General features: G+C 61.5%; 1 protein-coding gene across 1 annotated transcript; it reads left to right on the top strand.

The window, feature by feature from the left end:
* Window positions 1-76: 76 nt before the first annotated feature.
* On the top strand, window positions 77-19,834 carry RABL6 (RAB, member RAS oncogene family like 6). The gene is made up of 15 exons (XM_082617200.1): window positions 77-439; window positions 6,114-6,248; window positions 7,541-7,588; window positions 9,856-9,908; window positions 10,863-10,954; window positions 11,059-11,199; window positions 11,744-11,849; window positions 13,372-13,475; window positions 15,584-15,903; window positions 16,131-16,281; window positions 17,133-17,348; window positions 17,430-17,652; window positions 17,984-18,155; window positions 18,990-19,045; window positions 19,154-19,834. The coding sequence occupies exons 1-15, from the start codon at window positions 310-312 to the stop codon at window positions 19,349-19,351; spliced, it is 2,145 nt and encodes a 714-aa protein (XP_082473326.1). The 5' UTR covers window positions 77-309; the 3' UTR covers window positions 19,352-19,834.
* Window positions 19,835-21,120: the final 1,286 nt, after the last annotated feature.

Below are 21,120 nucleotides of genomic sequence, written 5' to 3'. Positions count from 1 at the left end.
CGCCCCGCGGCCGCAGCGCTCTGCGCACGCGCACCTCTCCGCGCGCCGCACTCCAGTGGCCCTCGCGGAGCCCCGTACCCGCGCGCCCCACCGAGCCGGCGCCAAGATGGCGGCGCTGACGAGCGCAGAGCGGCCGCGCCGGGGTCCGCGGGGGCCGAAGCTGATCCTCCGCGGCTGAGCCCCTGAGCCGCCCTCGAGGCAGGCGCCCGGTCGCCGGGGCCCGGGACATGGTGCGATCCGCGCCGCGCCGCCGCCGCCGCTGCCGCTGAACTCGGGAGCTACGCCGGGCTCGGACGTGGGAGCGGGAAGATGTTTTCCGCGCTCAAGAAGCTGGTGGGGTCGGAGCAGGCTCCGGGCCGCGACAAGAACATCCCGGCTGGGCTGCAGTCCATGAACCAGGCGCTGCAGAGGCGCTTCGCCAAGGGGGTGCAGTACAACAGTGAGTGTGGCCCGACGTGGGGTTCCTGCGGGGGCACGTGGAAAGTGGGGGCACGGGTGCAGCGGGCGCCGTCCCGCGGGGTCCGCAGGCCCCGGCCGCGCCGTCCGGGACTTGTGGTAACCGAGGCGGGCCTCGCCCGGGAAGCGCTGGGGGGCCCGTCGCGCTCCGAGGGCCTCGCCGTCTGTGTGCAGGTGAGCTGAGCCCTTACCTGTGCCGGGCACGTTGCGGGTGCCCCAGGGGCGTTCCCTTGGAGTTGGGAGGTGATGCGGGCCGGAGAGGAGGTCCTAGAGGACCCCAGAGCCAGAAGGTGGGCTCCTCGGCCCGCGGCGCTCCCCTCTGACCTGTGGGTCATTCCCGAGGAATGCTGGCACGATGGGACATTCGAGTGAAATTGGTCTAGGCGGTTCCTGGTGCGTCTCCGGTACCCTCATTGGCCCAGGTGACCTCGTCTAAGAGGAATTCTTACATAATGTGGGGAGAGTCTGTGGTGTATGACGCTTTTTAAAGGGCGGGGTGGAGCTCTCCATCCATGAACCGTGGGGTCACCCGCAAGAGAAGAGAGCGGAGGACTCCGCTGGCTTTGGTAGTTGGAGCTATGGGATTTTTCTTTGTAGACTTCGAACCCCGTTTGAAGACGGAGTGTCAGCTACGCCGCACGTTCTTGCCTCCCCCCCCCCTTTTTTTTTAAGAAGCATTTGTAAGGGATATATTTAGAAAAGCTCCAGAAGGCACAGGCTCTTACTTGTTATTGTAGAGATTTCTTTTCTCCTACGGGAAAGAGGAGTTATTTACCAGATACCCTGAAAGCCCAGGTCGTTTCCAGTCCTCAGTTATAAATTATGTAAATTGTGTATCTCCTAGAGGCTGACCGTCCTCTTGACCTCTTTAAAGTTTTTCCATCTTGCTCGCTTTTTGCTAGCAGTATTTAAAGATTTTTTAATGTTGTTCCCTGCTTTTGTTTCCCTCTTTAAGTATTTCCATATATTGCTACAAGATACTGGACATTCCTCCCTTTGCTACTTTCAGTCTCTGTGATGACCCATATTTCAGTAACAATGTACCATATTAAGAAACTGATTGGAAAGACTTTGGGTTTAAAAGAGGGATCGTTTTGCATGTATTTTACCCAATTTTGTGTGTATTTCTCTCACATTCCAAGAAGAGAATAGTAAGTCAAAATACTTATTTACACAAGTCTTACAATCCACCTTTGGTTCCCTTATTTAATTTTATTATTTATGGTATTATTTTTTAAAACTTAATCTTAGTCCTTTGGAAACTGGACCTGAAAAATGTTCACCTTTGGAAAAGCACTCCCTGGTGGGCACACCCCCTGGTCCTGGGTGGGCGGGAGTAAAAAGTAGAAAGGACATTGGAGTCCTTCCAGAGAAGAGACCCGCCTCGGGAACTGGGGAGGGGGGGGGGCAGATTCTGATCCGGAACAAGATGCATGAAAGGCGGTGCAGTTGAGAGAAACGGGGTGCTGTGCCCACAGGACATTTCGGGGTGATGCTGCCCCTGTAGTTGGCTAATACTGCAATTTTGAAACTTTAAAATTTTTTTATTAGTCAGTAGAATAGAACATTTCTAATATTTATTTCCCAAAACATCTTACTTAGGGGAGCAAACCAGCAATATGATAGTTCTAGACTCAGGACTTTTATGGGTAAGAGTTGATGACTGTCTCTTACAGAACCTCGTCCTCCTGGGGCAGATAAGTCATTTTCTTTTAAATTGCTGTGACGATGAGAAGTGACACCCATGCGGAGTCCCAACATACACATCCCGTTTAGAATCAAAACCCAAATGAGACATTGGACATTGTCCATGGTTTGGAAGTCATTCGCGTGTAAAGTGGAAGGATGTTACCTGTGTTGGGTCCAGTGAGGAAGCACCGGTCTTGTGCATTTCGTCCAGACTGCCCTTGCTCCAGGCTGCATTCCTTACTGAGAAAGCCTCCAGACGTTGGGACAGCCAGAGTCCTGGCCAGTCGGATTTCAGTGCTAGAACTTAAAATGGAGTTAAACACTTCCTTGCCAGGAAACCTTTGAAAGGTTGGTTTCTGGGTAAGAGAGCTTTTTCTTTCAGAAATAAACAGCTGTGTTTGGCAAACTATTTGACCTGCCCCAGCAGGGCCGATTTGCAAATTCCCGAGCCTTTGGTGCCCGTGATCTGCCACGTTTTCATTTATAGGTTTTCTTTCCCTAGCGTTCACTTACTTAGCAAATATTTACTAAGCGTAGATCAGTGAAAATCCAGACGGCAGTCTCTGCCTTGTGGAGCTTCCATTCTAGTGGGGGTAGAAAGGCAGACTGTGGGCACTAAACACGACGAGGAGGTAACCATATAACCCATCTGAAGGGTGGAGGAATGGAGCAGGGTTGGGGCTGGGGTTGGGACTTTAAGTAGAAGGTCAGAGCGGGCTTCGTGGAGAAGGGCCAAGGGGGTCACAGCGGAGCGAGATCAGGAGAGAAGCACGGGGGGCCAAGCCGCGGAAGTGCGGCCCTCACACCATCCTGGGCACTCTGTGAACGGGACACCTTAGAGGGCTCTGAGCAGAGGAGCCACTGCTGCGGTGGGGGTGAGGGGCTGCCCAGGAGGAGGTGGCCAGCTGGGCGTCTGTCTAGTGATCCCTGCTGGTGGTACGGAGAAAGGGCATCGTTGGATTTCAGTTGTGCCTCCTGCAGAGTGATTGATTGCATCATTTGCATCCAAGATAAACCATACTTTTTTTTGTTGTATGAAAATACAAAAAAAAGATTCCCTATCTTGCAGGAAATGTGTGGCAGTGAGTGAATCACTGTTGAACCAGGGAGTAGGAGAGATTCTTGGGTCCTGGAGTAGATCCCTGTGTCTTCTGCGTTGTATCTTTACTTAGAATAAAAGAAAGACGTAGAATAGAACAGAGAGTTATTCTGTTAAGTAAAACGTCTGGCATGCCACATGCTTCTTAAGTAAAGGGCTCCGCATCACTTCTTGGGTCAATCTTAATTAAAGGTTTTTCAGTGAATCACTTATTTAGCTTATCTGAGCCGGTGTCTAAGGTTCTGAGATTGATTTGACTTTTTAATTTAAAAGTAGAGGCCAATTCCTTTTTTTAATGGATGAAAGCAGATCATTTTATTTATTTCTGACGTTATATGGTTTCTTCTAATTAACTTTTTTGAAGAGTAAATTTCAAATTTTAAAAGGATTTCAGTTGAAGAGAGAGAAAATTAAGACTTTTCATTCTCAAAACAGAGTAGAAAGCAAATATCAATATATGTTAAAATTGGTAAAGATGTAAAAGAAGGAAACAGTTCTAAGATTATATCAAGACTCTGGACAGACAAGCCGTGTTTGAAAAAAGAACCAAAGAGACCCTCCAGAAATGAAGGAGCAGGTCACGAAAACAAAGAGCCGGCAGGCAGGCGAAGCAGCACAATAGCTGAAGGTGGAGGTGGCACCTGGCAGGGAGGTGCGGGCCCAGAACTGAGCGATGCCCATACACATGTGATCTGAGTCTCAGAAGGAAAGAATAGCAGGGATGGAGAAGAGGCAGTTACTGCAGAAGTGCAGGCTAGGGCTTTCTGGAGTTCCCAGAGTACATGAAACTCCAAGAAACCCAGGGCCAGGGCTTTCAAACTCCCAGAGTTGGACACATCATGGGAATTTCAGGACAGCAAAATCAAAGAGGAAAATTGTAGAAGCGACCAGGGCAAGCAGAGGGACAGCCGAGAGCCTGACAACACGCTGATGGTGATGGTGGTGGAGATGTTCCTGTGGAGAAATCCTGGTTGGCCTAGAAATCTGCACCAAGTAAGTGAGTGCGATTAAACCCCTCTCCAGTGTAATTGGACAGTTTCTGTGCGAAGGTTCCTGCTGAAATAAATCCCGGAGGAGGTCCTCCAGACAGATGGAGGGGGAGCTCGGGAGATGGAGGAGGTGTGCAAGGCACAGGTCAGCACGGAAATGGGTGAACGAGCATCGTGACTACCGTGGGTAGCGCAGAAGGGGAAGCCAGAACACTAGCAATCAGCGTGTAACCCACGATGGCGCTGACCAGAGCTGTGTTTACGTGGGAGCCGAGGACATGTATTAACTTCAGACTTTACTGCAGCAAAGGTGTGTGTTAAAAAGTTAAGAATAGAAATAGATCTCAAATCTTCCAAATAAATACCAGGCAAAAGAGGAATAAAAAAAAAAAAAACCTCGCCCAACAGGAAAGAAGGAAGAAAAGAGGGGAGGGAACCCCGGCAGTGACTGGAAATGATCGCACGTGGCGGAGGGGGTTACCCGCCTCTGTTGGCAGGCAGACGCACCAGTGAAAGAAAGACTATGACTTGATTTCTTTCTGGCTCTGTGATGTGTAAGAGACACGTCCAACACATGATGGCATAGAAAGGCTGAAAGCAGGTTTGTGGAACCAAGCAGTGGGTCAGTATCAGCCACAAGGAAGCTGCACCCGTGGGGTCCTCGTGCTGGAGCTGTGGGGACTCACACTGGGTGCAGGTCAGACACCCGGCCGGGTGAGAGGAAGACTCAGCAAAGAGCAGGCGTCTGCACGCAGCCCCGCTCAAACCAAGGAGCGTTCCTAAAACCGGCAGTCCGAACAGACATCCAAGAATATGTACCATAAAAACCACATTCTGGGGCCACAGTGAGTAAAACTGGATAGGAATAACAAAAAAGTACAACTTTGGGGGGGAAACTTAAAAATATTTCTAAGTAATTTATGGGTCAAAGAAGTATTTGTAATCCAGTGATAATGAACAGCCCACACACTTGTGGTGGTCATGGACCTGAGAATACAATGTGAAAACCCAGGAAAAGAACAGGATAAACCTCAAGAAAGTAAGAAGAAGTAAATGACAAAGAAAAAAGCAGAAGCAAGTGGGTTTTAAGAAGGATCACTGGAGGCGTCCAACAAAACACACAGGGTGTGTGTACGTGACTGGTCAAGTAGACGAGCCCCTGGGAAGATTAATTAAAAAGACAAAACAAATATCCGGGAGGATGAAGAGTACACAGCAGCAACCATGAAGTCTAGAACATAAAATGTCATGGATGACTTTGTGCCAGTACATTGAAAACTTAGAAGACGGCGCCCTAGAGGATGACGGGGTGAGAAACACAGAGTCCACGCCGGCCCTGCCAGGTGCTCGGTGCCGGTGGGGGAGACGCTGCCCCCAGGCCTCCACATCCACACTCCTAAACACTGGCTGAGCAAGCAGAGTAGAATCCAGGCTTCCTGTTGTCATCCCAAATGTGGTCTTGAGGAGCCCTGCGTCCTGCAGAATCCTGCACCGAAGATGCCAGGGCTCTGGGAAAGTAGGGTAAGAGCAGACGTGGGAATCGTGGGGCCTGCAGAGGTGAGCACAGCCTTCCCCAACCTGCCCCACGGGCACCCGGCTCTGGACCACTGCGTTCCCAAGTGCAGAGTCCCGAGGTCGACCACCTGCCCCGGAGGAAGTCCATCGGGGGCCTGGGGGAGAGCAGGGCTGCCAGTTCCCCGAGTGAGCAAACGTGTGCCCATGGCCTTGTCCCTCCGGGGGCTCCCGGCCAGCCCACCTCACTCAGCTCTCCTGGCTCGCCAGCCACACGTGCACAAGAAGCCGTGCATGGACTCTCTCGGTGGAGTGAAAGTTTGCCTTTGCCTTGACTGTTTGCCTGATCTGTGCTTTCTCCCCCGCAGTGAAGATCGTGATCCGAGGGGACAGGAACACGGGCAAGACAGCCTTGTGGCACCGGCTGCAGGGCAAGAAGTTCGTGGAGGAGTACATCCCCACACAGGAGATCCAGGTCACCAGCATCCACTGGAGCTACAAAAGTGAGGGCAGCGGGTGTGGGGGTGGGGGGCTTCCAGGGGTCTGGGCGGGCACCGGCCTGCTGGGTAGGGGTTTTCCTCCCGTCGCCCTCCCCCAGCCTGGGGTCGTCACAGGAACACCGCACACGCATGAACTTGGGGGCTCATCAAAGCCTCTTTGGGGTTGCCCTGAAGTCCCCTGTCCCGCAGGAGACTCGGTCCACTTGGGGAGCGGGGCCAGAGGCCTGGACCTTCGGACGTCCCAGGGGCAGAGCCTCTGGGCAGGGACCATCCCGGCCACAGCGCGTGCTGGGCCCCAGCAGACAGAGGCCCTTTGGGCCTTGGAGCTCAGCTCTTGGCGGCAGTTGTGAAGTGCCAGTCCCCACAGGGTCCTGGGAGGGGGTTTGTTGGCAAGACTGCCTGATGGGCAGGACACACCTGGCGGCCACCAGGCCGTAGCCAGAATGGCAGGCACCTCCACTCCGCTCCTGGGGGACAGCGACCACGGGGCGCCCTGCTGGGAGGGAGAGAATCCACTCTGCGTGCTCAGGAGCCAGAAAGCAAAAGACCTTTGAGCCATTTTAAACATTCCTTTTCATTGAAAGAAACATCCAGCGGGCCAACAGCAGGACACACGGGCCTTTGTAGAAGTTCTGACTCCCTCCTAGGGACGGCCAGGCCGTGACGTAGGACAGCTGTGTGGACTCAGTGTTGCCCTGCCCGCCAGCTGCACAGGAAAGCCTCACCCCCTAGGGCACCCCTTCCCGGTTTGGGGTGAAGTTGGCAGGGACAGCGCACTTCTTGTGCCCTGCAGCTTGGTGGCAGGTGCCCGGCAATTCCCCACCTCTCCCCTTTCCCCACGGAATCCCTGGGGTGGTGGGTGGACCCGCTGATGGCCCGGGCATGTGCACAGGCCCTGACGCCAGACTGGCCAATCCCAGAGCCTGCTCCCCTGGCCCCCCGCACGCAGCAGAGCAGAGACCTCTGCCAAGGAGCAGGGGCAGAATCCCTGGAACTGGGCCTTCCCGCAGAAGCCGGGGGGCCTGCGGGGCCCTGAGTTCCGGCTGGGCACGAGCCCGCCCCAGGGACCCTTCGGGACACGGGGTCATGTCAGCTGAGGAGGTATCCAGATTGTTCCCTGCCTTCCAGGGAGGGGGTGTCCTGGGCACAGCACCCGCCAGCCTGGGCGGGAGCAGGGGCCCTTGGGGAGGCGCCGAGTGGGGACAGTGACATCCGCACGGCCCCTGAAAGCGGCCCATCTTTGAAACCGGAAGTTCACACTGGCTGCTGATCTTACTGTTTTCCCCCTATTTTAGCCACTGATGATATCGTGAAAGTTGAAGTCTGGGATGTAGTTGACAAGGGTAAGTCAGCTCCTTCTATGAGCGTGCTTTTCTCTTTCAAGCTCTTCTTGTGCCGTGGAGGAGAACAGCTGTCCTCTCTCCCTCGCTGGCGGCCCCTCCTCTGCTGCCTCCTGGCACCTCGGTCCCTTGACTCTGGCTCCTGGGCACAGGGGCCATCGGAGGCCTGGCTCTGTGCTGACCGTGCCATCGGGCTCCGGGTGTGTGGTCCACGATGGAGCGCCCGGTGCTGACCAGTCGGGGCACCGTGGTCTTTGCTCTTGAAACACCTGTTCCACCCGCTTGAACTGAGCACGTGGCCATGGAGGGCAGACACGGACCACACCCAGAGGCTCTGTGGGACTGTTCAGGGAGCCCTTCCTGCAGCACCGTGGGTGTGGCAGCCCACTTGTTCCTGCCCCTGTGCCCAGAGCCAAGGGTCCTTGGCTTCTGAAGTGGCTTGAGCTTTCAGGGACATCAGCACGCACACAGACCCCAAATGGCTGTGCCTGTGTGCACCAGGCGGGCCGGGGTGGGGGGCGTGGGCATGTTCGCCCCCAGTGTTTCATCTCATTCATTTCCTCCTTGCACCCAGGCCATAGGCCCCTCCTCTGTGATGCTCGTGTTCCTCCCTGGGGCCGGTGCCCTGTGCACACCATGGTCTGACCTCGCAGGTTTGACCTCCGACCCCCAGGCCTGGCCTCGGACCCCGCAGGCCTGCTATAGCTCCTCCCGTCCTTCAGGGACAAAGGGACGTTGTCTTCTACGAGCTTGTGATTTCTGGTGCAGGACACGCGCTCTCTCCTACACCACGTTCTTTGGAGGTGGGTTTGGGTTCCGAGGACCCATCGAGCCGGGTGAGGATGCTGCTGCCCTGAGCCCGAGCGCCACGCTGGGGCTACTGCCCCCAGGATGCTTTAAACCCCACAGGGCCTGGAGGGGCCTCGTGCTCCAAACTGTGCTTACACTGCGTCCTGTGTGCGTGTGGCCGGGTAGCACTACAAAGCAGCCCCTTGCAGCCCAGCCGCCATCCGGATGTGAGGGGGAGCCGTCGCTCGGGCCAGGCTGCCCTCCGTGCCCCAGCACATCCCGCACCCCTGCCCCCTCGTGCCTGGCTCCAACTCTCTGGGTCTGCACTCATTCGGGACGGGATGCCCATGTCCAGAATGGACTCTGTCTTTGGCGACGGGACCCCTTCCATGCAGCAGCATGTCGTGTCTTCAGTGGGGGGAACGGCCTCATGGTACAGAGGCAGGCACTGCCCTGTTCTGGGAACCTTCGAGCACCCCACTTCCCGCCCGTGGAAAGGCAGTGATGGGCTGGCCACAGTTCCCTGGGTGGCTGTTCACCACAGAGCTCCTTGCAGTGTGGAGAGGAGGCTTGCTCATGTGCTGGCAGCCAGGGGCAGGGGCAGCATTCCGTATGAGCGCTCCGTCATCTGGTCCCCCTCGGGTGGGAATCTTCAGAGTGGGAAGGGAAAGTGCCTTCTCTACCACCCTAACTGGTCCCCTGTTGGACACGGTCCGAGGCTCGTCCACAGCAGCAAAGGGCCTCGAGTTGGAGGGGGGTGGCAGCGGCTGAGAGATGGTGCCCCTCATGGTGGGAGCGGGCGCGGCATAACTCTGGCTGCCCGGCCCTCCTCCCAGGATCACTGGCCCAGGTTCCGCTCTGCTCGCAGCTGGGCGGTGGTGGCACATCCTGGGCTTTGGCCACACCTGTCGGCAGTCGTGGCACTCGGGCCTCGACCCTGTGGCCCCAGGCATCCACTGGGAGGGCGCGAGGTGGCCAGCGTCTTGAGCTGGGGGCACCTCCAGAGACGGGATCAGAGGGTGGTGAGAGGTTCTGGGAGCGGCTGTGGAAGAGGCAGGGGGCGGCCTTCGAATGAACAAACCCCAGTTTGTTGGTTTCGCCCAGCCCGCTGCTCTGAGACTGAGGGCCCCGGGACCCTAGGGTGACGAGTGGTCCTTCCTCCCCTGTCAGAAATGTCTGAGGTGGAGGGAAGGGAGGTTGGGCATGGGAGCTCTTACTGCTCAGGTGGTTCCACGGCTTCCTGGCCCCAAGCCCAGCTTGTCCACCCTCAGCACCAGCTCAGGGAGCCTCCGTGGCCTCCCTGGGGTCCTGGCCGTGTCCTACCCTAGGGTCCCGGGGGCTCCGACCCCAGCCCATAAGGCACCTACTGGAGGTGGGGGCAGGGGCATGGGGGGCAGTGGGACGCAAGGAGGGGCTGCTACCCGCTCAGGCCATCCTTGGGCCCAGCATTTCCACCCCATGACTTTGTGTCTTTTCTTAAGGAAAATGCAAGAAGCGAGGTGATGCCTTGAAGATGGAGAATGACCCCCAGGAGGTGAGCTGCGTCTGTTCCCACGTGGCCCACTATTTCGGGTGGGGGGTTGTGAGCAGGCATCTGTTCTTCAGGCCCCTCTGCCTCCTGCCTGGCCCTCCTGAGGACTCCATCTGTGCTGGTGGATTCAGGTGGACTCAGTGGCCACTCCCGTGCTGCCCTTGGTCACGTAGGGGTGGTTGGGGTCACCTGAGCTGCTGCTCTGTGTCAGGGATGCCTGCCAGACCCTACTCAGAGTTGGGGTGACCTGAGAGGAATTTAGGTGAAGTGGCCAAATTTTATATCCGTGTTACAAAGGCCTCGGCCATTAAAAGCATAGGCATACCTTCAGGTGTGGCTCTGGGCACACGTGGGCGTGATTGTAGCTCCGAGAGGGCTCTCACCACGGCCGCCACCTCGACACAAAGAAGTCAGGGGCCAGCTAGCACTCCTTCCGGTCTGCAGAGCTTTCTGATGGCTTCCAAGAGCCCTTCGCTCCGGGTCCTCCTGTCCGTAGACGGCCTCCTGACAGCGGGCAGCCTTTAGGATTCCCTTTTAGGATAGGAAGATTCAGTGACCGCCTGGCCCAGGTCTGTGTGGTCTTCGTGGGCATGTTGCTACCGCCCCCAGCACTGCAGCCTCCCTGGTGTGTGTGCTCTGGAAGGTTCTCTGGGACATGCATCCTCAGGTCTGTGACGCATTTCTTCAGCTCAGTTGTCCCAGCGGTGGAGCGTCCGTGAGCCCCAAGGTCAGGACGCTGCCGACAGCCGATGCGGGAGACCCTCAGTTGAGGGCAGGCACGATGTGGCCTCCATTCCAGATAACCTTGCGTCTACGTTTTTTTTTCCCAAAATGAAAATAGCCATTGTCTTTTCAGTTGTAAAAGTCCTGTTCAGCCTTTCCCAGGAGATGGTGGGTGCTCATCTGTGGGACCTGGCCTGGGGCACCGTCTCTGAGGCCCGATTCCCCCATCCCTAGGCGGAGTCCGAGATGGCCCTGGATGCTGAGTTCCTGGACGTGTACAAGAACTGCAACGGGGTGGTCATGATGTTCGACATCACCAAGCAGTGGTAAGGGCGCTGGCCTGTGAGCAGTGTGCTCGCTGGCCATTCAGCCACGCTTTTCCCGGGGGGCGGAAGCTAAGGCGGATCTCTCCCCACATGCGCCTCCCAAGGACCTTCAACTACATTCTCCGGGAGCTTCCCAAAGTGCCAACGCACGTGCCTGTGTGCGTGCTGGGGAACTACCGCGACATGGGCGAGCACCGCGTCATCCTGCCCGACGACGTGCGAGACTTCATCGACAACCTGGACAGGTGGGTGCCAGCTCGCAGGTGCGGCTGCTGCGGGTCGGCCTGTCCGCCTGGGACGCTCCTGCTTGCGCCCTCCCCTGCCTCGAGCCCTGGCCGCCCACCCAGCTGCACGGCCCCGGGTCCCCAGGTGCTCCAGCTCCCCCGGCTTCCCTGCCCCGCCTGGCCTGTACCCTGCCCCTCCAGGATGGGGACGCACACCTGGAGGGTGGGGTGTGGGTGGGCAGGACCGAGGGTGGGCACCTGGCTTCCTGGCACCGAGCAGTCCCAGGTGCCAGGTGGGGGCGGCCTCCCTCTATCGCTGAGGCCGGGGCCAGGCGCTGGGGATGGTGCATCGAGGTCCTGCCGGGGCAGGCAGGCAGCACCTTCCTGGTCCAGGCATCCCCTGGTGGGCGCCCAGCTAAGCAGAGCCCTCTGAACCTCAGGTCTCCGCCTGGGGACTATGAGCCCGTCACCCACAGGAGGCGACTCAGCCCTGCAAGGGGGTGCTGGCGCCAAGGGTGGCCCGCTGCCCCCGCCGTCTCCCACATCTCCGTGCTTTTCCTGACAGGCCCCCGGGGTCATCTTACTTCCGCTACGCCGAGTCCTCCATGAAGAACAGCTTCGGTCTCAAGTACCTGCACAGGTTCTTCAATATCCCATTCCTGCAGCTTCAGGTGAGCCCTGCCGGCAGGGTGCAGGGGGCGGGGCTTGGATCTGCCAGGGCCGCTGTGGCGCAGGGATGGGGCCCGAGCGGGCGGGCAGCTTGATGGCTTGGTTGGAGCGAGGCCATCAGGATGCCGTGTGCGGGTGCTGGCGGCCCCGTGATGGCCCACCCTGTCCCCTCCCCTTGCCTGGTGGTCTGGGACCTCGGCCTTTCTGGAACCACGGACCCAGCTGCGGGAGAACATGGGTGTCCCTTACACGTTCTCCCCGGGAGCTGCGACCCTCTGCGCTGACCCCTGCTGGGGCCCTTGTGTGTCCGTCCTCCCCGTGAAGGTGCACTTGGCCCCGGCACCCAGATCAGGACGCCTCGGATCCTCCCTGTGGCCGTGCCACTGTGTCCCCGCTGTGGACCTGGGCCCTCTCTGGCGACAGGTGCCGGGATGGGCCCTAGAAGCCCCTGCCCTCCTCCCCCCACTGTGCCCTCCTCCCCCTCCTGTGCCCTCCTCCCCCCACTGTGCCCTCCTCCCCCTTTGCTGTTGGCGTTATCGACCCTCGTATTTGGGAACAGTTGTAGGTTTGCAGAGAGCGCAGAGCGTTCCCGTGCCCCGATTGCAGCCTCATGTTTCCACAGTATTCCCATCAAGACCACAGAAACAGGCTTCTTCGGCACCTCCCGCCGGCCCCCTGTCCTGGGCCCCACCCAGCCCACCCCATACGTAGTGGTCACTCTTCCGCGGCTGCGCTGGGCTGTGACAGTTCTTCAGACAGGCCTGGCTCAGGGTCTATCTGACTTCAGATGGGTGATGGGCTTTCGTGCGCGAGACCCCAGAGGTGACTGCCCTGCTCTTCACAGAGCGGGGACGCGTGTCACCCACACGGCTTGTCACTGGGGCATTGACCCGTGGCCCTTGCAGCCACAGTGGCTTCTGTTCTTTCTCCAAAAGGATGTAGAACTTACTCGGGCGAGCGGCTGTCTTTCCTTTCCTCTCGCCTTCTTTTGAAGAGACGAGGCCTCTGCAGGCCAGGGCAGCGGGCATTTTCAGGGTGTCCAGACCTCGCAGACGTGCCGGTTGCCCTTTCCTGGGTGTTGATCCACGTCGCCTGTAGGAGTCCCTTTAACTTTCTGTCCAAGTAAAACGTGTACACAAATCACAGAAAAACACCCCCAGTGTGGGTTGGGGGGTGGCATCGGGCAGGATGGAAGCTGGAAGCTGCTGCTGATGCTGAGCCTGGGGCTGGCAGGAAGCGTGTGTTTTTCAGCAAGTGTTGGGGCTTCTTACACTTTGGGGTACCTTGTGTGAACAGGGCGCTGTCTCTCTGGGCGGTTCGCTCGCATCACGACCTCTGCCCCTGGAGCCCTGCAGAGCAGCCAGGCATCATGCCCCCCTGGGCGAGGCCGTGCGGGCTCCCAGCTCCAGACACTCAGCTTGAGGTGGTTTTGTCCATCAAGGGCCAGCCGAGAGGGGCGCCAGGCTGAAGGGGTGGCTCATCGCAGCGACGGTCCCGGCTCAGGTGTCTGCTTCCTTTCCATAGAGAGAGACGCTGCTGCGGCAGCTGGAGACGAACCAGCTGGACATCGATGCCACGCTGGAGGAGCTGTCCGTGCAGCAGGAGACCGAGGACCAGAACTACGACATGTATGTCGGCCGCAGCTGCCCTCAGCGTTTAGACCCTGCAGGCAGGGCTCTGCGGGCAGGTGACACGTGTGCCCTGTGGGCCAGGCCTCCCTCTGAGCTCGGGTGTGCGCTTAGCGGGGCCGCAGCATGAGTGCCACCCACCCGGGTAGATCTGTCCGCGTGGAGTTGTGTTGCTCAAAGAAATCGAGTCATTTCAGCTTTGACTGTGGTCCAGGCCCCACGGGAAGGGGGCGACGGTGGCTCTCTCCGCGCTGTCAGGCCTCGGCTCCTCCTTGGGAAGCAGATACCGGGCTCCTCCCGGCCCTGAGGACACCCCAGGGCCCTGCCGCCCCCTGCCCACTGAGCACTTCGGGCCCGGCCTGCTTTCACCAGGTGTGACAGGCACACAGTGTGGCCGTCAGTTCACGGAGGTTCTTCTGCAGCTGCTGCCCCCAGACAGCTGCCTGCCTTGCGGGGGTGGAGGGAACACGGCGTGCAGGCCTGGTGCGGCTGTAGGCGCTCTAGCTGCCCGGCCCCCGCCTGCCTCTGTCCAGACCGGCCCACCTGTCGGCCACCTGGCATGCAAAAGGGGGAGCCGCTGACCCGGCCACGTGTCCACCCCAGGCCCCAGCAAGACCGGCCACCCTGACGTTTTTCCAGCCGAGGCCCCGTCCCTGTTTTGATGTATGTTTCCGAGATTGATGCCAGTGGAGAGAGCTCCTTGACCTTGGGAAGGCGTGTGGGGTGGGAACCAAATCTCCTGGTCCTTGATAGTGGAGGAAGGGGCGTTGTCCTGGCACTTCCAGCAGGACGGCCGAGCGGGTGGGGAGCAGCCCCCGGGCAGGCCCTCCTCTGCCCTCACAGGGTCTTGGGGCACCCAGAGCAGGTAGCAGGCCCGTCTGCCTTCCACAGCTCGTGGGGAAGGCCTAACCCTGAACCACCCCTAAAAACAGGTGCTTCCTTTGTTTTGTTGAATTATCCAAATGTCGGGGCTGGGGGGTGGGGAGCAGGCTGCTTCCCCACCCGTGCTCACGGCCTGGAGCACGGGCTCTGGCTGCGGCCCAGGCAGGACCCTCACACCTCCCAGCTTCCCCAGAGGGACTCGAGGAAGGACCTTTGGGTCTCCCAGAGAGAGATCCAGCTGCTGGTCCTGGAACAGCAAGAGCGGGGGCAGCAGGAGTTATTCTGGGGGCGGATTTCTCCTGCTCCGGCTGCCAGGCTGGCCTCGCCGTGGACGCCACCCTGGGGCTGACCAGCTCCTGCAAGGTGTCCCCTGACTGAGAGCTTGGGTGCCCGGCGTCACCGAGCATAGGGTCCCTGGGGAGGTAGCAGCTGTAGCCTCCCCCCAGCGCCCGTCCCCAGCCAGCCCCCGGGACCAGGGCACTGGAAGAAGGCGGCGCCATGGGGGGGCTCGGCTGTGGGACATGGTGTCCCTGCGACCTCCCCTGAGCAGCTGGGGGACCGGACGAGGTCTGGGATGGATCCCGCTCCTAGCCTGCGCCAGGACCCAGTGCCTTGCCCGTCCTTCTTCCCACCACCCACCCCCTCACCCAAATACCAACCTAGAGGTGAGGGCGGCCGGCCCAGACGCCCCAGCCCCCCGGGACCCCGGCCCCCAAGCACAGGCCGGCTCTCCATTCCACACCTTCTGTTTGAAAGCCCACCCCACGGGAGGAGGGCCCTGCTACAGGCCTAGGTGACACCAGGGTCCTCAGCCAGTGGGACGGTCAGGCCCAGGCCACCCGGGTCTAGGCCCCTCCCTGTCTGGGAGGGTTGCAGCCTGTCCCTGTAGGTGGGTCCGAGAAACAGGGTCAGGGGGCATAGGGCGGGGGCACAGCAAAGCCTGCCTGTGGGCACACGCGCACCCGCACACGCGCACCCCTCCCCTCGCGGGAGGAGACTCCCAGCCAGTGTTTGTGTTCGCACCTGTCACCCCCCGCCTTGGGGGTGCTTTCAGTGTCTGCCACCAGCCTGCGCTGGGAAACCTCCTGGAAAGGCAGGTAGGGGCTCTGAGCCTGAGAGCGAGGACACCCCGTCACCACCAGCACAGCAGCAGCAGCCTCTGAGGGGCCTCAGAGGAAGAGACGCGGGGAGGCGGCTTTCTCACTCCTTGCCCTGTTTGCCTGCAGCTTCCTCGAGATGATGGAGGCCCGCAGCCGTGGCCACGCGTCCCCGCTGGCCACCAACGGGCAGAGTCCGTCCTCGGGCTCCCCGTCTCCTGTGGTGCCTCTGAGTGCAGTGTCCACAGGGAGCTCCAGCCCCAGCACACCCCAGCCGGCTCCGCAGCCGCCCCTCCAGGCCCCCTCGGCTTGCCCGGGGCCCCCCTGCCCCTCGGAGGCGCCGCCAGCCCCTGCACACCCCCTGGTCCCAGCCGCACCCCCGCGGCGCGGCATCATCTCAAGGCTGTTCGGGACTTCGCAGGCGGCTGAGGTGGCCCCTTCACCCCCAGGTAGGCCCCAAGAGCAGCCCTCGGGAGGTGGGCACAGGCATCCCAAGTGGGGCGCGGCCCTGGCTCCCTGGCCCCGGGAGCCCTTGCCGGCCAGGATGGGGTCCCCCTTCTTCCTGCTGGGCAGGCAGCCCCACAGCCTAGCCGCACAGCATCCTGCTCGTGGCCCAGCCTGGGGTGGACGCGGCTGGGCTGGGCGCTGGGCCAGAGTTGGTGCCTGCTGTCCACAGAGCCGGCCCCAGCTTCAGAGGCCCCGGCAAGAGTCCAGAATGTGGAGGACTTTGTTCCCGACGACAGTCTTGACCGCAGCTTCCTGGAGGACGTAGCCCCCCCAAAGGATGAAAAGAAAGTCGGAGCCAAGGTCCCACAGGACAGTGACAGGTAAGGGCAGGGCCTGGGAGGCAGGCGGTAGCTGCTGCCGTCCTCAGCCTCGGCCCTCGGCCCGTCAGGTGTGGACTCTGCGGCCTCCCGGCACTGGGCGGGCGGAGGGGACAGGCACCCCATCTGGGTGCTGGAGACGAAAGCAGAGCTGGGCCTGAGGAGCTGAGGCGAGGGCAGCCTCACACCTGCCGGTGACCCGCCTGTCAGCAGCGGCATCTTCCTGTCAGTGACCTCCCTGGGCTGATGCCACCTGAGAGCACAGGCCGGTGGAAGGAGGAACCCCGGGGCCAAAGAGCCGCTGTCAGCCTCTCCCCCCGGGGGTGGCCGGTCAGGGCCGCACGGGAGAGGCTCGAGGCCCAGCGCACAGTCCCTTCCCGGTGCTGAGCCTGAGTGAGGCCTGCCGCTCCGCCTTCACCGTCACTGCGTGTCCCAAAGTGCAAAATACCAGACCGAAGCCAGCACTGTGCCCCTGCCAAGGGAGGGCCCCGGCATCACTGAGCCCCTCATCACCCTGGGCCCCACCACCCCACGGGAGGGCACCCGTTTCAGGTGTCCCCCTGCAGGCCCCACCGTGGCTTCCCGCCGCACGGGGGCATCCCTGTCCTCTCCTCAGCCCACCTCACGCCTGCTCTCCTGTCGACCTCTGCCCCAGCTCTGCTGCAATGTGGTGGGTCCCCTACACAGAACAGGCCCCAAGGCCACCCTCGAAGTGGGTCCCCCTTTGCTGCGTCCGCGCAAGGGTGGACAACCCCGCCGTCAGGGCCCTTGCCCGGCACAGAGGGGCCTGGAGATCAGGGCGGGCGCTCCGTACCCTACTCGTGACCTCTGACTGCCCTGCCTGTCCTTTGCAGTGATGGGGAGGCCCCAGGAGGGAACCCAATGGTGGCGGGTTTCCAGGACGACGTGGACCTCGAAGATAAGCCGCCCAGTAGGCCCCTGCCACCCACGGGCCCCATCCCCAAGGAGCACAGCACTCTGTCCAGCGAGGAGGAAGACGAGGTGGCGGCGGGGCGCCTCGAGGCCACCGTCCTGGCCCCCCAGAAGTGCTCTGAGCCAGGGACCAAACGGTGTGTTGGGGGTGGGAGGGAAGGGGTGTCCTGCGGGGGAGGGCAGCCTCAGGCTCCCTGACCCTCCTGTGTGTCCTGCAGTTCCTCCACGAAGGCCTCGAGGCCACACCAGGACGCAGCTCCCAGGGCCACAGAGCCCCACTGGCCAGGCGGCACCGAGGGCTCCTCTCCGGGGCTGGAGGAGGGGGAGGACAAGCAGGTGTCATCAGAGAGTGACCCCGAGGGGCCTATTGCCGCCCAGATGCTGTCCTTCGTCATGGACGACCCTGACTTTGAGAGTGACTCAGATGCTCAGCGGAGAGCGGTGAGGACCGACCTTGGCACCCACGCTGCCTCCGAGTCCAGGGCGAGTGGTGGGTGGGGAATGACGGAAAGGCACGGAAGGCACGAGAACGCGGCGGAGGTCTTGCGGGGTGTGAGTCAGGGCAGCCTGGGTGAGCCGGGAGGGCTTCCCCGCAGGGGGGTGCGTGTGCCGGGCCCAGGCTGCCCCCGTTCTGGGGAGGATGTGGCGGGGGACCTCGGCGTCACTCTGGGTGAGCCCATGGGGCGGGGCCGGCGCAGGAGCCGCCTTACGGAGTCACGTGACAGGGAACTGGGGTGGGGCTCGGCGGCCCACCTGCCCGCTCTTTCTCCAGGGTGAGTTCCCGGTGCGAGAGGACCTCTCGGACGGGACGGATGAGGAAGCCGGCCCTGTCCAGCCGCCCCCGCCCCCCAAACCCCCTGCCCCCTCCTTCAGACTGAAGAACGACTCGGATCTCTTCGGGTTGGGGCTGGAGAACACAGGCCGCAAGGAGAGCAGCGAGGAAGGTAGCTGCGGGCGACGCGCCTGCCCTCCCTCCCCATCCAGCTGCGTCGGCACTGGTGACCTGTACTGTGTCCCAGCCAGGGGCCATGTTTCTGACCCCCTTACCTGTGCCCTTGAACCTGGGGGCCCCAGAGCACAGGAGCAAGGTCAGGAGCTCAGGGGCGCAAGCAGCGAGGCCATCCCGCGGGGCCGGAAGCCCAGTCCCTTCTTTCTCTGTCCTGCTTGGGGTCCAGTTGTGTTCTGACGACATCCCAGGCTTTCAGGCCAGGACCAGGCTGGAAGGATGGGCAGCTGAGGCATCTGACCGAGTGGCCACACAGGAGGCATTTGGCGGTGTGGGAGCACTGCTGCGAGCTCTTCTGGACCCTCAGTCCGTCCGGCCCTGCATTGGTGGCCCTCCGTGGAAAAAGCTGGCATGGTCTCCTGGCTGCTGAGCCCCCGTGCTCCATGACGACCCTGGCCAGCTCCACGGTTCCCTGCCCCATCCCCAGCCTCCACCCTGGGCAGCTCGAGCCCAGCAGCGTCACCTGGGCCAGTCCTGGAACTACCTCGTCCCCAAAGTGGAGAGGAAAGGACCTTCCCGGGCCTGTCCTGGTGCTGAAGTGTCGGCCCGTCCACACGAGTGGCTCCTGTTGCCTTTGTAGCCAGGACCCCACCCAGACCCAGGGCAGAGGCTTGAGGTGCTGGGTGTTCACTCTGGGCTGTGCTCACACTGGGACCCCGGCTCAGGGCCTCTGCTAGACCCGCCCACTCCCAGGCTCACACCAGTCCAGGAGGCCCGGGGAGAGCCTGGCCTCTGGTCCACGGGGAGCTGACGCTGCATCTTATCCGTGCAGATAAAGAGGGCAAGCCTCCCTCGAAGGAGAAGAAAAAGAAGAAGAAGGGCCGAGAGGTACACACACTCCCTGAGCCCTCCCGGGTGCCCCTGGGCAGCGTGGGCCCCAGGGCGGGCTCTGCTCTCCCAGACCCCGGGTGACGCTGCACCCCCCGCCCCCTCCAGGAGGAAGAGAAGGCCGCGAAGAAGAAGAGCAGGCGCAAGAAGAGCAGGGACCAGGCGGAGGACAAGGGCAGGGAGGAGCGGCGGCGGCGGCGGGGGCGGGGCACAGAGAGGACCGCGGTCGACGAGCTGGAGGCCTTCCTGGGGGGCGGGGCCCCGGGCGGCCACCTCCGCGGGGGCGGCGATTACGAGGAGCTCTAGGCCTGGCCGCCGCAGACCGCAGGGCGCTCCGCGTGTGCTGGGGGCGCTGGGCCTGCCCTGCGGGGAGGCGCAGCAGGCTCTGTGGGCAGCCGGCCCCCAGCGCTTCTCAGGGATGGGACTGAGGCCGAGGAAGCCCGTGAGGCTGTTTGCAGGGGTGGGGCGCTATTCCCGTCGCCTGCCCGGCCCCTGCTTGCCCTCGGCCCGCCGCACGCACTCACCCAGGCCCGCTGCATGCAGCGGCCTCCGCTTCGGCTGCGCCGGCGCTGCAGACCGCCGGTCCCCAGACCCTCGGGGCACCTATGCGCAGAGGGCAGGCGGCGCTCGTGCCTCTCTGGGGGCAGCTCTTTCCAGGCACAGCGACCGGCTTTGCACCTGCACCTGAGCTCGGGCGTGCGCAGGCCGAGCTGGGAGGCCCTCAACACTCATGTCCTTTTGTTGTCCTTCCACACCACTCGGACCATAAAACTCTCCTGTTTTACTGCGCATCTGTGTATGCTGCTCCTGCTGCGGGGCCCCTGCCCAACTGGGACGGGTGTCCACCCGCCCCCCCCCCAGCCCCCGGTCGGCGTGGGTGGGCAGGAAGGTCCTGAGCTCCCTACCTTTAGGCCACAGAGCCCTTTTTCTCTGAGACATGACTACTCTTGGGGGTAGGAAGTCTCAAACAGGCCCAGCCCTACACGTGCCATGCCCTATCCAGGTGGGACCAGCACGGCCATCATCCAGTGTGCCTGGTCCAGCCCTCTGAGGGCAGCTGTGTGTCCCTGCTCCCACCTGACACCCAACCCTAACCCCTCAGGCCGCTCCCCGCCAGCTGTCAGCAGGGCCCTGCCCTGCCCCAGCCCCACAGGTGCCCAGAGAACTGCTCCCTCCGAGGGCGTGGAGACTACGCCTGCAAAGGCGGAAGCGGGGCCTGGTGGGCGGGCCTCCCCCTCCCCAGTTCCTGTGCCTAGAGAGCTTCGCACCCAGGAGGCAGCGGGCCATCGGTCACTGGGCAGGTGTTGGGGGCTGGGCCCCAGATACCTTAGGGGCTCCCTTTAGCCCGGAGTTTGTGAGGTCGACTGTCGTAGTACCCGCTAACGTGGGGGGCCACACTGACCTGAAGCTTGCCCAGGGCCCCTCATCTAACGGACCCACAGTGTGGCAGGTCCCGGCCTTCGGAGCCAAGGGCATCGGTGACCTGCTCCTCTGCCAAGCTAGAATATGTCCTGCTCAGCATCTTGTGTGGGAGGGGCCTGGAGGGAGAAGGTCACCATGCAGTTCATGGGTGTGCAGAGCTGCCCAGGGCGGCGGCAGCCTCTGGACATCGGAGGTAGGGAGCGCAAGAGCGTGCCCTTGCAGGGGGAAGCTGGACATCCTGGGGACAGGAGGCTGCCGGCACTCGGGTGGTGCCCATCTGGCCCCAGGTACCTGGGGAGGGCTTGGCACCTCCAGCACTGCAGCACAGAGGCCAGCAGGGCGGGGAGCCGCCCATCTGCTCCTGCCGGGCTGAACCGAGGCGTGAATTCCGGGAGCTGTCTGCTGTGCGGGCCAGGGCTTAGGCTTCCTCCAGGCTTCCGCCCCAAGGCCTGCCAGGCCACCAGATGCCCTTGGGCAGGTGTCCTGGAGATGGGGGCTGGCAGGACCGGCCAGGTGCTCCCTGGACCCGGGTTCCCTCGTTAGACCCCAGGCCTGCCCTTGAGGCTGCAGAGAGCCCGTCACCCCACGCCCAGCCACAGCCCCAACCTGGAGCCAGCGGGGCATACGCGTCCGAGGCCCACGGCGCGGCCCCT

The sequence above is a fragment of the Mesoplodon mirus genome (genome assembly GCF_964341445.2).
Source record: "Mesoplodon mirus genome assembly, chromosome: 1".
Classification (NCBI taxonomy): Eukaryota; Metazoa; Chordata; class Mammalia; order Artiodactyla; family Ziphiidae; genus Mesoplodon; species Mesoplodon mirus.
Note: the sequence above shows the minus strand (reverse complement) of the source record. Positions and strands in the feature narration are given on the sequence as shown.

Coding starts and splice junctions, on each gene's coding strand:
- RABL6 (XM_082617200.1), top strand. CDS start 310: ATGTTTTCCGCGCTCAAGAAGCTGGTGGGGTCGGAGCAGGCTCCGGGC. Junction 7,589..9,855: donor CTGGGATGTAGTTGACAAGG/GTAAGTCAGCTC, acceptor TCTTTTCTTAAG/GAAAATGCAAGAAGCGAGGT. Junction 18,156..18,989: donor CAAGGAGAGCAGCGAGGAAG/GTAGCTGCGGGC, acceptor TTATCCGTGCAG/ATAAAGAGGGCAAGCCTCCC.